Source organism: Triturus cristatus, chromosome 10, assembly GCF_964204655.1.
Source record: "Triturus cristatus chromosome 10, aTriCri1.1, whole genome shotgun sequence".
NCBI classification, from domain to species: Eukaryota; Metazoa; Chordata; class Amphibia; order Caudata; family Salamandridae; genus Triturus; species Triturus cristatus.
This window is the reverse complement of record NC_140593.1, coordinates 662,091,236-662,109,293: the sequence shown is the minus strand read 5'-3', so window position 1 is coordinate 662,109,293 and position 18,058 is coordinate 662,091,236. Positions and strand designations below refer to the sequence as shown.

The following is an 18,058-nucleotide window of genomic DNA, read 5'->3' as shown; positions in this document are numbered from 1 at the left end:
ATATACCTTTACATTTTGTTTTTATCTTGTCACATTTGTTGTGCATTAAAAGACAGAGGTCAAATGTCAGGCACTGCCTTCTGACAAATCCCTGCTTATTCTTTTAACATGGACATTTACTTTTCTTTCTCTGCCTTCAAAGTGAAAGGATTTTGTAAAGGGAACTATGTAACAATCTCTAAGGGGTACAGAGAGTGTGCATGGGAAGGGGAGGGATGTCATGTTTTTACATCACACAACTGAAGCAATTTTTTGTAAATCTGAAGTGTGATGTAAACAAAGATTTTATTAAGATCAAAACAAATCAAGATTGTTTACTTAGTTATGAGCAAATGAAAAATGTTTGCTAATTCATGATTTCTAAAATATATCGGTTTGGTGCAATACAGTTGTATCACCTAAACTGTATGTCTGTGTAAAATTAGTGACCAGTTAGTCAGTCATACACTTTATTTCGGTCCAAGGACTATAAAAGCAAGAAAAATCATATAAAAAATACAAAATACATTATACTAAGAACCTGTAAGTTAGCATGATTTAAGCATTATTCTAGAACAAAGGTAATATGAAGAGCCCTTGATACACCAATAGCAACAAAAACCTCTCCGAGTCCACCATGTCAAAGCAGTATTTCTGTCTCCAGTCTCCACTTACGAAATTTAAGCATGCATGACTTTCAGCAGTTTCATAAATTAACCAAGTTACTGCCTTACATTAGAGAGCAGAGACTTTTTTTATTTTTACGTTTGTCTATTTAGTACATGCTCTTTTCTTTAGTTTGGGGAATTACAAGTAGCAGATATATCTTCAGGTTGTTTTATATTCTTCATCAGATATTAAAAAAAATAAAAGAATAGAAGAAAGTAACCAATTTCATTCTAATAGTTTGAACCCTCCTATTTCTTGGGAGTTTTAGATGCTCACCATTTTCAAATTTGCCTTAACAGGCACCATATGGATAGCCTTGACAAAAAACAGCTCAAGAAGTCTTTCCATGAATAAACATCCACGCAGCCCAGACCAAGGTGAATCTAATTCCTCAGCAGTTCAGGATGGCCTGGAATGTCATGAAAGACAGGAGTCTATCAATGAGGAAGCAAATGACGGTCCAAGGGGTCATTCAGGCAGTGGGGACTGCATCGTTCAAGTCATGCCGCAAGCCATTCCATTGCAGCTTTCGTCAGTAAATTGATAGATCATCTATCCCCTTGTTCTAGGGATGAAACATAATTCCCAGGGGCATGTTTACACACATTCTGGTAGCAAAGATTCCTCTTTGAGGAAAAGAAGTGCTGCAGCACCTTAAACTTATTAGGAGGAGGTTAGACCATCTTCTTCACAAGTTCAGAATCCAGATTATAACCTGTTAAAAATCTAGGAATGTCACTTTTCTGGGGGATCCCTTTTCAAGACTGAAGTCAGGCAAAATAGCTATAGTTCTGGGTCTATCAGAAATGGACATGATGTCCTCTCCTACTGGTCATCTACAAAACAAAGATGATGAAGATATAGGTAACTTCTGCACTTTCAGGGATATGCTTGGTCTTGTAGCAGAAGGATTTTGCATGTGTTCAAGAGATAAGTGCACGTCCTGTAGTGTAGTTCCTATATCCCTGATAGGCTCTGCGCATTAGAATAATATACACTATAGATTTGACATAGGACTGAGGTCAGTATGTCTCTATTGAGTACATTAAACTTAATTACTCAGTATGTCTCTATCGAGTACATTAAATTTAATTACTTGTGTGTGCCAGCTAACTCAGAGGTCACTAGAAACTTCTCGAATATACAAGAAGGGATTAGTTTCTGACAACCGCATCAACAATTTAAGAACCGTGGAAACAATAGATAACAGTTTCACTCAGTCAATCGTGCATGCTTTGTTTCTACAGAGTTGCACAGAAATAGAGAGACGGGCATTTCAATAAAAAGGGTCTTATTTCTCATGCAAGAGATATGAACTGCTACAATCGTAAGACAGGCTGTGAAGTAAAATATGTACAGAGTTAGCAGTAAGATAAAATAATACTGCAATAGTATGGTTTGTAGCTATGACATATATTTATAAAATACATACATAAATAACACAGGCTAAAAATGTGAATACTCATCTGATGCTTCTAAATAGTTCTACCCCAGTGTACCTAACCTAAGTGTAGTACGAGGTAAGAAGTAGGTGTTGTTTTCTAAAGTATAGCTAGCTATAGCTATAGTTTTGCCAAGAGTTGTCAAAAGTTTCTCTAAGTTCTAGTCTGCTCCATACCTTAGAATGTGCGAGGGTGGAATCTCTTTCCGGGACTCGATATCTAACACCCCGCAAGGGGAGTCAGAAACACTGGAGCTGGATTCTCTGCAAGGAGGATGACAGCGTCTGGTCAGTGCATCAGGCTGGGACTCGATCTCCTTCCGAACTTGCTGTGGCGAACCGCAAGTAGGCAGTCGAGCTGGACCGTACCGGAACCGTGGTTTGCCAGGGCAAGTGCAGGTATATTTATACCTTGAAGGTGTTTAGGAATGCCTGTACTGAAGTAAAAGTCGGGCATCGGAACGTCATGAATGAACCCCTAAGGAATAGATGTTCATGCATACTAAATGAGTTCTTGCAAAAATCAATATCCAAGCAAGGGAAATTCCTAAAGTCTTAAGTGTCTGGTTTTCCAAGAACTCGTTGTGACATGGATGGACGGATGTAGGAGACCATGCCTGTATTTGGTTAGCATGGACAATGCCTAAATAAGGGCTGGATTTTCTATGCCTAAATAAGGGCAATATGAATTGTACCTATATAAGGGCATAAATCGTGAAACCTATATACGGAATCTAAATCTACACACAACAGTCGCAGATCTGGGGAATGAGTTCCTTTTTCCTAAATTTCACAATTTATAGCCCACTGGATAAGGAAACCTATGGACAAAGTGAATATGAGTTAATTCTGGGCTGAACGTCCTAGGATTATCCTACCACACAAACTGGCTGTGTCTCCAGAGGCTGACCCAGCAATTAACTCTGTTTTGCCTAAAATGGGAAAGACCCTGAAAAACGTGTTGAATATCCTCTTGAGTCTGTTGAACAAGTTACTTACCTTCGGTAACGCTTTTTCTGTTGGATACAGTATCTGCCTGTGGATTCCTCACCTTGTGAATATCCCCTGCGCCAGCAACATTCGGAAACTTTTGTAGCAGTCCACGCCGATGAGATCGAAGACGAAGTCACAGAGACACGGCTCCGCTTGCGACTCCGCTGACGTCACCGGCTCCATAAGAAGACCTCGTCGGCGTGATGACATCAGTTCCGCCCTTTTTTTCCGTGCCTTCGAGGCACACGGACGGACTGACAGCAATATATACACAGTATACACAGTACATAATATAAAAGCAACACACACAGTGTGGAGAATAAATAGACAGGCAAAAGAAATAACACAATGCCTTAGACAGTAACAAATACATTTTGAAACACCATCATCAGAATTGTAGGTATACAAGGGTGGACAACGGGGAGGCTAGTGGGTCATTGAGGAATCCACAGGCAGATACTGTATCCACCAGAAAAAGCGTTACCGAAGGTAAGTAACTTGTTCTTCTGATGGATACATCTGCCAGTGGATTCCTCACCTTGTGAAAAGATTACCACAGCAGTCCCACTCCCGGAGGAGGGTGTTCACCCTTCTATACCAAAAAGTCCTGAAGGACGGAACAAGCAAAATGTCCGTCCCTCCTCACCTCGGTATCCAAGCAGTAATGCTTTGCGAAAGTGTGAAGGGAGGCCCAAGTTGCCGCCCTACAAATGTCCTCCACAGGAACACCCCTAGACAAAGCAGAAGTGGAAGACTTAGCTCTAGTGGAATGAGCCCTTAAACCCTCTGGAGGTTCCTTACCAGCCAAAGAGTAGCATATCTTGATGCAAAAGACAATCCATCTGGAAAGGGTGCGCTTGTGCACCGCTCTGCCTTTCCTGCAGCCAACAAAGCCCACGAAGAGCTGGTCATCAACTCGAAAGTCTTTTGTCCTGTCAAGGTAGAAACTCACCGCCCTCTTAGGGTCCAAGCGGTGAAGGCTCTCCTCCTCCTTGGAAGGGTGAGGGAGAGGATAGAAGTTAGGAAGGGTAATGGACTGCCCCAGATGGAAAGGAGTTACCACCTTTGGCAGAAAAGCAGCCCTGGTCCTGAGTACCATTCTTTCAGCATGAATGGTCAAGAACGGGGGTTTTGAACTCAGAGCTTGAAGCTCACTTACCCTCCTTGCCGAGGTGATCGCAATGAGAAAAACCGTCTTGAAAGACAACAACCTCAAGGGACACTTGTGCAAGGGCTCGAAGGGAGAACCCATCAGATAAGTTAAGACAAGTTTTAAGTCCCATTGAGGCACAATAAAAGGAGTAGGAGGAAAATTGTTTGTAAGGCCTTTCAGAAATCGTAAAACAATAGGTGATTTGAACAAAGACGGCTAATCCGGCAAGCAAAGGAAAGCCGATAAGTATCCCTTTACAGTGGCCACAGCAAAGCCATGCTGAGCAAGAGAAAGGGCAAACTGCAGAATGTCAGATAAACGAGCCCTCAAAGGATCAATTGACTTCTCTCCACACCAGAGAACAAATTTAGACCACCTATAGGAATAGATAGATTTGGTGGAATGACGTCTGGCAGACAAAATTACATCTACCACATCTGGCGGGAGAGAAAAAGAATTCAGGTTGCCCCGTTCAATCTCCAGGCATGAAGGTGTAAGCTCTGGAGGTGGGGGTGTAGAACCTGCCCCTCCGACTGCTAGAGGAGGTCTGCCCTCAGAGGGAGACGGAGCGGAGGGCACGAGGAGAGGTGGAGAAGATCTGTATACCACACCCTTCTTGGCCAATCCGGGCGATCAATATGACTTGGGCCCGGTCTTGGCGAATCTTCCTCAGCACCCGAGAAATCAAGGGTATGGGAGGAAACGCGTAAAGGAGATGTGAGTCCCACCTCAACTGAAACGCGTCCCCCAAAGCTCCCTGCAACGGATACTGGAGACTGCAGAATGACGGGCAGTGAGCGTTCTCGTGAGTGGCAAACAGGTCCAACCGAGGAGTTCCCCATATCCGAAAGACGGGGCGAACCACCTCCGGATGAAGCCTCCTCTCGTGGTCGGCGGAAAACTGCCGACTGAGACTGTCTGCACGTACGTTCAGAACCCCGGCCAGATGATTTGCCATCAGACAAATCTGATGATCCTGAGCCCCGGACCAGAGACGCAGAGCCTCTCTGCAGAGACAATGAGACCCCACTCCTCCCTGCTTGTTGACATACCACATCGCGGTAGTGTTGTCCGTCAGGACTTGAACCGACTGACCGCGAAGGGACGGGAGGAAGGCCTTGAGCGCCAAACGTATCGCCCGCAATTCCAGAAGATTGATATGAAGCAACCTTTCCTCAGGAGACCAAAGACCCTTGATCTCCAGATCCCCCAGATGAGCACCCCACCCTAAAGTGGATGCATCCGTTATTACTGTGGCCACCGATGGAGGTAGATGAAAGGGCTTTCCTTGAAACAGATTGCCCTCCACGCTCCACCAAGACAGATCCGCCGCAGCTTCTCTGGAGATCCTCACAGACTCTCTGAGATCTCCTTTGTGCTGATACCACTGCCTGCGGAGGCACCACTGGAGCGCCCTCATGTGCTAGCGTGCATGGTTGACCAACAGAATGCAGGAAGCAAACAGACCGAGCAGGCGAAGGACCTTCAGGACTGGAACGACCGCTCCATTGTAAAATAAAGGAATCAATTCCTGTATGTCGAGAATCCTCTGTGGAGGTTGGAATGCCCGACACACAGTAGTGTCCAGTACTGCACCTATGAACAGGTTGCGCTGAGAGGGCACCAGGTGAGATTTGGGCACGTTTATCGAGAAACCCAATTTGTACAACAGCCGAATTGTATCCTGCAGATGATGAAGCACCTTCTCTGGCGACTCTGCTTTGATCAGCCAGTCGTCCAGATAGGGGAAAACTGAAATCTCCGACTTTCTGAGATGCGCTGCCACCACTGCCATCACCTTCGTGAAGACTCGAGGTGCAGTAGTAAGACCAAACGGAAGGACCGCAAACTGATAATGCTGCGACCCTACCGTAAACCGGAGATACTTCCTGTGAGACTTCAGGATGGGGATGTGAAAATACGCATCCTGCAAGTCGATCGACACCATCCAGTCCTCCTGATTCAGCGCTTGAAGAACCTGCGCAAGGGTGAGCATCTTGAACTTCTCTTGCTTCAGATAAAGATTCAAGATCCTGAGGTCCAATATCGGACGCAATCTGCCGTCCTTTTTCGGAATCAGAAAATACCGGAGGTAGCATCCCTGACCCCACTCCTGCTCTGGAACCACCTCTATCGCACCTTTCTCTAGTAACTTCTGGACTTCCTCCTGTAGGAGAATACGGTGGTTCTCTGAGCAAACCCCTTGACATGGAGGATAATTTGGAGGGAATTCCCAAAAGGGAAGGGCATACCCATTTCCTACAAGATCTAGAACCCAAAGGTCTGTAGTAACCGATTCCCAATCTTGTAGAAAATTGGTAAGCCACCCCCCCCCCCACAGGACCAACATGATCCAGAATGGTGGATCTAGGGCTGCTTTGCGGTGGTGGGAGGGGCTGAAGAAGAGGAAGAGGAGGAGGAGGAGAGCTGTCGGCCACAAGTGCGACCCCTGATTCTGCCTCTGTACCCCTTATACAGAGTGCTCTGCTGCTGCTGCTGCTTTTGCCGCTGTGGCTGTCCGTATGAACGAAAGGTAGACCTTCCGAAGCCCTTGTACCTCTTGAAAGAGCCCCTTGGCTGAGTTTGAAAGCCCAAAGATTTAGCCGTGGCCTTACTCTCCTTAAATCTTTCCAGCGCAGCATCCGCTTTCTTGCCAAAAAGACGAGAGCCATCAAAAGGCAAGTCCAAGAACGTTGACCGGACATCAGGGGAAAATTCCAATAATTTCAGCCACACACCTCTCCTAGTGGCAACAGATGATCCCATGACTCTTGCCATAGAGTCAGCAGTGTCCAATCCACTCTGGATCACCTGACGCGCCGCAGCCTGGGCATCCGAAAGGATCTCATTAAAACCAACCCTATCCTCATCTGATAGCTTTGGGGTTAGTTGTTTGGCTGAGTCCATGAGAGCATGTACATAACGTCCCAAGAGACAGGTAGCATTAGTTGATTTAAGAGCCATGCTGGCCGAAGAAAAGACCTTCTTGGCGATTGATCCAGCTTTTTTGCATCCCTATCACTCGGGACCTGGGGAAATGAACCCAAAGATTTCCTTGAACATGCAGCCTGAACAACCAGACTCTCAGAAGACGGGTGAGATGTTAAAAATTCCGGGTCTCCCGGAGCTGCCCAATACCTCCTGGCTACGACTTTTGAAACTGCCAGAGCAGAAAAGAGCTTACGCCACACCTCCATCACTGGCTCTAAGATGGCATTGTTAAAAGGAAGCAGAGGTTCAGAAACAGCAGAAGGAGAGTGCAGAACTTCCGTTAAAATGTTCGGCTTGAACTCAGCAGACGGTAGCTGCAGATCTAAAAGTTCAGCCGCTTTTCTTATAACGGCATGGTATGGCGCCACATCCTTCGAAGGGACATCAGAAGGAGGAGAAATCTCCCATTCGCGTGACAAGTCCAGGCCACTAGCCTCCTTCAACTCCTCAAAAACATCGTCCGACTCCATGAGTCCCCCTTCTTCTATCTCCTCCATAAGGTAACTTTGCTCATCCAGTATCCTCTGAGCCTCCCTCCTAGATCTAATTCTCACAACCGGGTTCGGCGGCGCCGTGATCGAATCCGACGTTGCCGGCATCGAGCGCGGATCCACAGGAGCAGCCGGCATCGAGCAAGGTCGAGTCGGCGCCGGTGAAGAAGGGAGCGGCGTCGAATGCGGATCCACAGGAGCAAGCGGCGTCGAGTGAGGTCGTGTCGGCGCCGGTAAAGAAGGGAGCGGCGTCGAAGTCCTCCGCGTCGGTAGATGCCAAGACGGCGTCACCGGAAAAAATGGCATGAAGGGAGCCTGAGGATAGGCTTGAGGGACTCCCAAACTGAAAGCCATAGGACCCATAGGACCCGAAGGTGCACCAGAGGGGTACATGGCTCTGGAGAAGACGCCATACTTTGCATTAAGATAATGCGTGGGGTCCTGACCTGGTCCTGGGAACGCAGGATACTGTTCAGGCATCACCGGACTCAGGCCGACCGGCGCCGACAGTGGAATCTGCGGGGCCGAAGGCTCACCCGGAACTGGAAGCTCCTCAATCTGAGATGGGGACGAAGCCGGAGATGGAGCCGACATCGGAGATGGAGCCGGCATCGGAGATGGAGCCGGAGAATGTTCGGGTGAAGCCACAGGTGAAGACAGGCCAACAGGTGAATCCGGAACGGGCGAGGGAGACACAAAGTCCTTTCGGCGTCGGGAGGGTGACGTCGATCTCGGAGCCTCATTCTTATCTGAGTGACGCCGAGAGGAATGCCTCCTCTTCTTCTTGTGCTTCCTGGATTTGGAAGCATGCCCCGAAGTCGACTTCGACGCCGACCTCGACCTCAATCTTGACCTCGACCTCGATTTTCTCCGGCCTCTTTTCTCTTTCTTCATCCTTGTGATTAAAAGCTTTGCCTCCCTCACCTTGAGAACCTTGGAACTCATCTTGCGGCAGCAAGAACATCCCTCGACATCATGGTCCGATGACAGGCACCATACGCAGTCGTCATGTGGATCCGTAATGGACATATGCTTCCCACACTCATGACAGGGTTTAAATCCTGACTTCTTCGTCGACATTTCTACAGAAGAAGACAAAGAGAAGCAGTAGAAAACAAAGTAACAGAATAGCTACAGATAGAGATTCCTGAAATCCGTTGGCGTCGACGGCGCGGAAAAAAGGGAACTGACGTCATCACGCCGACGAGGTCTTCTTATGGAGCCGGTGACGTCAGCGGAGTCGCGAGTGGAGCCGTGTCTCTGTGACGTCGTCTTCGACCTCATCGGCGTGGACTGCTACAAAAGTTTCCGAATGTTGCTGGCGCAGGGGATATTCACAAGGTGAGGAATCCACTGGCAGATGTATCCATCAGAAAAGACTAGCTTCTTTACATTTCCGGAACCCGAACTCAGACCATGAAGATCACTGACTTTGCTGCAAAGAGTTATTTACCTGTTAAGTATGCTAGTACATCTACAGTAGCAGATAAAATGAAGATGCTGTGATTGCTATGTGTGTGTGCTGCAGTGTGCCATGGGGATGAGGGACATGATCCACTGTCATTCTGGGTGTGCAATGTGCTATACTTGATTGTGCATGTGTGCCATTGTACCCATCTCCCCCCGTACCCCCGGTCCCTGTCTGTTCCTCACCCTGTTGTTGTTGTGTCAGGTCCTCTCGAGCTGTGTCCGTACTCCCCCCTCCTTGCACCGTCTCCACACTGATGACTGGCCTCCATTTCCTCCTGCTCCTCTTGTGGCGCAGGACTCCCACCTTCTGTTACCGTTGCTGCCTTCCTGTTTGCAGCCGGTTTGTGCCTGGTTTAGGTTTCCAGGTCATGCCAGCGCCTCTTGGCCTCATCCATTCTCCTCCTCGACACTCCGGCTGCATTTCAGGTAGTCTGATTGTGGGACAGTTGCTGGTAGTGTTCTGTCACCTCTGTGATGCTGGTTTTGTGTTGCTGCGGACTGCACCCCGTCTTCCCCTCCCTCTTCTGCCTGGCCTTCGACCGACCCCGTTGTACCTTGCTAGTGGTCTGTGGGGCTTGTGGTGTTTGCGTTGGCCTCTGCGCTCGTTCAGGGTTTGTTTCTGGTGTATTTTTCTTGTTCTGCTTTTATAGTGCATTTTCCCACCAGACGTGTGGGATTTGCAGGCCTGTGGCTGGTTTTCGCAGCTTTATATCGTGCTTGGCCTCATCGCAGCTTTTTTTGCGTTCGTGTTTCGCATTTTTGTGGCGTGGCGTTGATTTTAACTCGGTCAGTTGACGCGTTATCTGATGTCTATCGCATGGTACTACCGTGTTGTGAATACTTGGTTAACACGGCGTAAAATACCCATGATTGACTGCGATGTTGTAGGTTGCGTTAAGTAACTTTTGCGATTATTATCACACGTTCTTGAGAATATGCCCCAAAGAGTCTATTCTTAGGGCTCAAATGTTTGTCGAGAAGCAAAGGCAGGTACGCCCTAGCGTAAACTGGGATCCAATGAGCATGAGTGTAGTGTGTGAACGTAGGAGAAGCCTGTCCATGTAAAAACTGGACTCATCCGCTGCAGGCATAAAACTCTACATCTACTCATGCAGAACATCAGTAGAAAGTGGAAAAATGTACTAGCAATTTCCATTAGTCCATTTGGATTGAGAGATAGAGGCTATAAAAGTGCGGTACTCTTTCTAAATCTTCTAATTTCTGTTGACAGCTTCATTGACTATGTACTTGTAATAAAGTTGGGCAAAGCACATATAACTAGGAGCCAAACCAAATTATCATTAGGAACATACACACACAGACAAGCATCAAATTAATCTTTTACTATTACATACTTTCTCCTCATGCATCGTTCAATTCAACAGTAAATCTATGTTTACACAGTCATTCCCCATATCAAGGCTCTAGCTCAAATTGGTGGAATTCCATGTGGAGATACTGTTTGTTAACAATAATTCTGGCCACTGGGACTGTCCACATAGAATTAGCCTAACTCGTAATCAAGGACTTTTTTGCTTGCCGACCCAAGAAATTAAACTTCCTCTTAAGTCCTACTGCACACTACTTTTTCATGGTGGCTCAGATTTGCCATTGTTGCCCGGGAAGATCATTGAAATTGAAAGATAGAGAGCTTTCATGCAAGTTCTGGGAGCTGCTTTGTATACGGTGGCGGCAAATGTCCTGAGGCTCAGGTTTAGATTGGTAGCCACTGGAGGTGATATGGTGTCACTGAGAGATATTGTAATTTCCTGATGCCCAACATAATTCTGACTATTTTGTGTCTGATTATTTGGTGACTGATATCAAAGTTGCTGATGCATGCATATTAAAATACAGTAGTTGATATGAAAAATGCTGATTGCCTGGCAGGCAGTGTTTTCTAAATTGAGGCACAAACCTAGTATGTTTCTCTAATAAATGTTGAATTGCTGTTAGTCGTTTTGTGAAGAGAGGGGTTGTTTCCAAGTCAAAAAAATTCAATCAACATACCTAGCATGCTCAATTCTTACCTTGATGTAGGTGGGATACTTATTTGGCAAAGCGGTACTGGTAAAGATACGAGCTGTGCCATATGAACGTCTAAAACAACTTGAATAAACTAAGGATCTCCGAGAAATTCTTTATAATAGTGATAAACTCTACATGGATATTCAAAGGAAAAGGCATATACCTGCATAGCAAAAGTTTTATGGGGCAAATATCAATGAGTTCTCAGCTCCAAATGCCAAAATCAAAACCAAAATACAAGAATGTGTACTGTATCAATGGTTACCAACTTCAAATAATAAATTGTAGAAAAATCATACATGTGGGCCTTTTGTTAAATAGGAACAACATATCTAGGTTCCTTGTGGATATTTCAAAAGCAACCAGGAGCCAAGGAGACATCTTCAAACCTTTTCCTATATCTAGAAACTCCAAGCAAATGAACCTCAGTTGTATTAAAACAAATGCCTAACCAGGTGAGGTACGGGTTAAGGTGAAGAAAAACATTTGCCTAAAATTTTAAAACCCACATTTCAATCAGTTGTTGTGGCAGCTTACACTGCACACAACTTATGATGCTTCCTCAACCTTACAACATCTGCTGAGCAAATCATTTTGTGGAGCAGTTTGGTACTGAATTCTCACCAGTGAATCCTGCCATGCTCTGTAGCAGTATGAGCACAGCACCGCAATAGGGTAGGGGAGAGCCTGTGTGATAAATGTTCTTACCTTCTTGGCTCCTGCAGAACGACGCGTCAGTTGTGGTCGTGGAGGTATAAGCTCATTGACTCTGTAAGATTAAGAAAGGAGATGCTGAAGAGCACTGATTAATGCATGATGGTCGTGTTCTCTTTAAGGCATCTAAGTAATGTCTTGTGTTAACGCAGACAGGGTTAATTTGGTAGATGCAGAGTACAGGTAAAGAGCTTACAAACCAGGAGGATACAACAAAGGTAGATTTAAATGCATGCAGCTTATTTGAAGGGCTTACCAGCAGGGAAAATAACATTCTTTTCTTACATATCAGAAGGTAGCACAAACCTGAGCAGAGACAGTGGATGACACTGCAATGATCAGGAGTGGCCAGCATTACTTTCCTTACCTATAGGAAAACATAATTTTGCACAATGGCGAAAAACCCCAGCACTCAGCTATTTAACTCATACGTGTTTCATGACTGTTAGTTGTCACTACACATACCATGCCACCGGGAGTCACATTACATCACAAAGTACATCAAGAGTGATTTTACATTGGCAAAATCTTTTACTCTGCATCATTGAAAGTGATTTCTATGAATAAATATGCATATATCAGCAAAACGACTACTTCATGTTTTCTTCCTCGTCAAAAAGAGAGTCACGGACCCAAACTTGGTGGCTGAAACAGTTTATTTAAAAAGCCGTATGACGCGTTTCGGGCACTCAGATGCCCTTGTTTTGTGACAACAAGCATTACGAGACCCTGTCCTGGTCTCGACGCGGACACCAACTGAATAAAGTGCTCCTACTGTTAAATGGACGATTTTGCGAAAGATATATATATATATATTATCTACTGGCGGTCGCCAGTAGATAGTTATAGTTAGGACCGTGTTTCCATAGGAAATCCGCAACATTCTATTTGGAATAACTTTGGCGCCGATTAACGAATCCTCGCGAAATTCTCAAAATAGGTGGGGCGCTCCGTTCCGCTCCTTCCCTGAAAGTCTCGGGGGGATTCGTCAAGTGGGGGCTGAGAAAAAGGGGGGGTCCCAAAACGCGTTTTCCCCATGCATTTTTCCATAGGACCTTTAGTCCGAGCTACAGCCCGAACGGCTGAACAGAATTACTTGAAATTTGGCAGAGAGGTAGCCCTCAGGTCAGGGATGTGCCTTTTGAAGGTCTCGTGTAAATCTGTTAAGTATTTCCTGAGAAAATAGCATTTAAATCAATATATATATCTTTAGGCGCGCTCCGAGCGCGTACCGTAAGCTTACCGTACGCACACGCCGCCGTGCACGAGTGCGATTCTGATTGGTTGTTAGATCTCAGTAAACATTCGAATCGGTCGAAACCAGGAAGTGTCGGCCGCCATTTTGTCTCTCGCAGTCTGAGGGGGTGAAAAACAAAGGTGGAGAATGTGAAAAGGGGGCAGGGTGGACAGTTCCTGACCCCCTAGCCTTTGTCAGGGGGTCCCAGAAGGACCGCCAAGGGCAAAAATTAATTTTAATTTTTTTTTCGAAAAATCGCCGAATGCGCGTAGCGTACGCGCACGGCGTAAACGGAGACATTCCGTAAGAAAAATTCTGCGAACTTCGAGTAACTATTCCGCGATTACGTGGACCGTACGCGCACGGCAAAAAAAAAAATTCAAAAAGGAAAGCTTAAAAAAAAATTAAAAAAATTGTGAGGTAAGGTTGGCTCTTAAAAGAGCCGTTGGGTTAATACAGGGATAGAGGAAAGAAAGAATGGGAATATTATGAGCGTCTACAAACGTGCTGGTCTATCTTATTGTTAATAAGGGAAACACTGGTCTCCCCAAAAACAATAAGACCACAACACGTTGTACACCTCATTGAAACCCTCCGAAATCGAGGGTTAATGTCCAGAGGAGCAGAAGAAGGTGATGCTCACACCTCAGAGGAAGGGCTCAGCTGAGCTGCCGATGATGTACTCGGCTGAGCTTCTGAGGTTGGGCTCCGGTGACTTACTGAAGAGTTTTCTTCAGTATGTCGAGCAAAGGTCCTGGGATGTTTATCCCTAAGGTGTCTCTTCATAGAGTGATTTCCAAAGGAATACTTCTTCTTTGGATCTCCTCTAGATAAAACACGGTCACAAAGTGTGCAAGTGACCAATGGAGCATTGACCCTTTTCTGCCCCTCTGGAAAAGTTAAATACTCTCACACAAAAGAATCCTTTTGTTTCCTCCTTCTCTGTCTGATGATGGTGCTGCTAGGCTCACTCTCAGAAGAGGTCTGCTGCTCTGCCATTGTATCTCAATGTCAATTCAGCTCCTTCTCCTAGGGGATCTCAAGCAGTAATGAGGGGAATGGGTGTGGTGTGGGAAGTTTCTGGAACTGAAAGTAGTTTCAACCAATGAAAAGTGTTCTTTGTGGATCACATGACCTACCATGCGCGCTCCATAAGCTTACGGTAAACAAGTACGCATGCGCAAATGTGACGCTTACGGAGCGCGTACGTAAGACGCACTCGCGCATGCGCATTACACGCCCCTGCGTAACCGCGACGTTGCTTCCGCGCAACGCGCATGCGTGTACACGTACGTCACGTACGTATCACGTAAGCGCACTGTACTTATGACGTACGGAGCGCGTAGCGTCAGCTTACCGTACGCGCATCGTATCACGTAAGCGCACCGTACTTATGACGTACGGAGCGCGTAGCGTCAGCTTACCGTACGCGCACGGCTAAAAAATGCATAAAAAAAAAAAAAAGTTTCAAGAGTTGTAGAAGATAATAACTGTGATGTACAACTGTATGTAAACATTAATTTTTAAAAAATTAACCATTCCATAATGCAGGATATAGTACATATATTATGTTATACATAGGTTGGATATTATTTTTTACCAAAAATCTCCAAAAAAAAATTGCATTTAAAAAACCGTACAAATTCACTGAAAAAACCATAGGTTTCACACACGTTATAGTTAGGAATTAGCATTTAAAAAACCTTGCAAATTCACTGAAAAAACCATAGGTTTCACACATGTTATAGTTAGCCGGACATTTCACTCGTGAAAAACCAATGAAATTCCCCCGTTATAGTTAGTGCAGGCAACTATAACTCACGCGACCGCAATCCTCTGCTGATGATGTTAAATATTACATCACTGATGACATATGTGTCTTTCTGAAAAAAAAATATTTGTAATATATGTATAGCTGAAAATTAATGGAAGAAGACATGGGTAAATAAGTGTCTAAATACAGTGATGTAATATTTGACATCATCAGCAGAGGATTGCGGTCGCGTGAGTTATAGTTGCCTGCACTAACTATAACGGGGGAATTTCATTGGTTTTTCACGAGTGAAATGTCCTGCTAACTATAACATGTGTGAAACCTATGGTTTTTTCAGTGAATATATATATATACATATATACATATAGTTCATCGCGGCTAAAACCAAAAAATACCTTTTTTAAATGTACATCATGCAGGGCATGTAAATTTGGGGTGAATACTACGGAATACACTACCCTATTTAGTTCAGAACCAACACAATTGAAAGATAATTACAACTGCCGCACAGAATATGCAGTCTCTGTGCTGACATGCACCTGCGGCTTGAGCTATGTGGGTACCACTAAGCTGCAGGTGCATGTAAGAATACTCCAGAACTTAAGAACAATAGTTAATTCCAACCAGACATACCAAGTGGCTAAGCACTTTAAAGCTGTACACCAAAATGATCTCAAATGCTTAACCCACTACGTAATTGGGTCCATACCACCTCTCAGGCGAGGTGGTAATAGAGAAAAACTACTTAGAAGATTAGAATCCAGAATGATTTTAGAACTGGACTCCAAGTCGCCTTTTGGGTTAAACAATAGTGAATAATTACATACTTTTTTGTGAATTTCATGTGAGAAAATGTATGGATTTGTGTGGTAGTCTTGGGATGCATTTTGTGGGGTTTTTATGACATTTTCATGACATTTTTATGAAATGTTATGGAAGTTTTATGGATGTTTTATGGAATCCATTTTAGATTTTGTGTATATTTCTAAACATATACACTCTAGGAATACACTGTGATACAACATAAACATGACAAATTAACATGGTATAGGATTATTCCATTTACTTCTCTAACGGTCAAAAGATTTGGAAAAACAAAAAGGAAAAAAGGATTATAGAGAGGAAAAATAGAACCAAGTTAGTGGTCTTTATTTAGTGTTCTTTAGTTTGCAGTAAGGACAACGAGGAATTTAGATGGTCTTTCGTAAAGCAACTTCTGTAAATATAGCTATTTAGCCTCTGCATTCAACATCTAGCTGCAATACAATGTTTTTTATCCGTCTTTTACAGTTGTTGAACTGTCTTTTTTAACACATTTATAGGAGAAAATAAGCACTTTAAAAATGTAGGCACTAAGCACTTTGGGTAGCACTAAGCACTTTATGAAGATATTGACAAGTTTTTGTCAATAGAATGATAGCACTTTGCGATACAAAGTACAACATGATCTAAAGAGGAATTAGCGGTTGAGCATTTAAGCCGCTATAAGTCTGACCACAGGGCAAGAAAAGAAAAGATTCCAATTAAACCAGTAAGATGCAATAAAATCTACGAGGTGGTCAGTCATGTCTCTGTATGGGTATGGCAATGACATTACAGGCATTATGCAGTTAGAAATAAGTCCTCCCTTACATGAGGAGTATAAATATTAAATACATTTAGCAATTCATTTATTTATTTATTGAATTGATTGTTGGTTTAATCTTGTATTTATTTATCTATATGTATAAGTATATATGGTTATACATATTTGTTTGCAATAATGCCTCGTATCAAGCGGATTAACCGTGTTATGTTCAAACATGAATTACAAAACGTTGTTAAATTTGTACTATTGCAAAAAATGCCTCACAACTACACAGTCTGTCTTCTATGGTGATCATATGAACTCCTGTCAGGTGACATGTTGACACAAGGGATTTGCGGCGCTTCCTCGTGTGATCGAGTAATGTCGAGTTGGAGCGAGTGAAATAAAGGAGATTTTTGCACAATTACTGGAGTCCGTACCCATTTATCTGTTTCGAGTGGATTTGGTTGGGAAACATTGCGGTATATATATATAGATATATAGATATTATTTGCAGGGAAAGCTGGTGATGGAACTGTTGGCCTATTTTAGGCAAGATTGTAATTATTTGAAGTGGCATGATATTACGAGTGTTATGATTGGACTACCGGTCCCATGGTGCAATTTTTTGAACTTTCAACTCACCTGTGGGGAATTAAATTGACGAACAAACCTGCACTCTTTATTTCTGCTGCCGCTTGCCCGTGACCAAGGGCTATTTCAGCTTGCAACGCGTTGGGCATTATAATTGAGATTACTGACAGCATGCACCAAACTTACCTGCCATCATATTTAACTTTGGTTACCCGATGATGAGTGCGCTCTGTTTTTGGACACCTGTGGACCCTTTTATATAACGGCAGTCCAGCCGTTGGAGCTGCACCTCCGCCTTGAATGTATGGCGGGTCCCTGGCTTCGTAACAGCGAGGCACAGGGGAACATTGGGAGATGTTTATTTGCAGGGAAAGCTGGTGATGGAACTGTTGGCCTATTTTAGGCAAGATTGTAATTATTTGAAGTGGCATGATATTACGAGTGTTATGATTGGACTACCAGTACCATGGTGCAATTTTTTGAACTTTCAACTCACCTGTGGGGAATTAAATTGACGAACAAACCCGCACTCTTTATTTCTGCTGCCGCTTGCCCGTGACCAAGGGCTATTTCAGCTTGAAACGCGTTGGGCATTATAATTGAGATTACTGACAGCATGCACCAAACTTACCTGCCCTCATATTTAACTTTGGTTACCCGATGATGAGTGCGCTCTGTTTTTGGACACATGTGGACCTATATATATATATATATATATTCACTGAAAAAACCATAGGTTTCACACATGTTATAGTTAGCTGGACATTTTACTGATAAAAAACCAATGAAATTCCCCCGTTATAGTTACTGTAGGCAACTATAACTCACGCGACCGTAATCCTCTGCTGATGCTAATACTGTATTTAGACACTTATTTGCCCATGTCTTCTTCCATTAAATTTTAGCTATACATATATTACAAATATTTTTTTTCATAAAGACACATATGTCATCAGC

The 18,058-nt window shown here is 44.2% G+C and overlaps 1 protein-coding gene across 2 annotated transcripts in view; it reads right to left on the bottom strand.

The window, feature by feature from the left end:
* CFAP70 (cilia and flagella associated protein 70) overlaps positions 1 to 18,058 on the bottom strand; it is a 960,887-nt gene that overhangs the window by 417,119 nt on the left and 525,710 nt on the right. For both annotated transcript variants that reach the window (XM_085628140.1, XM_085628139.1), the window contains exon 14: positions 11,924 to 11,984. In XM_085628140.1, coding sequence (XP_085484266.1) covers positions 11,924 to 11,984 — 61 coding nt within the window. The remainder of the gene's footprint in view (positions 1 to 11,923; positions 11,985 to 18,058) is intronic.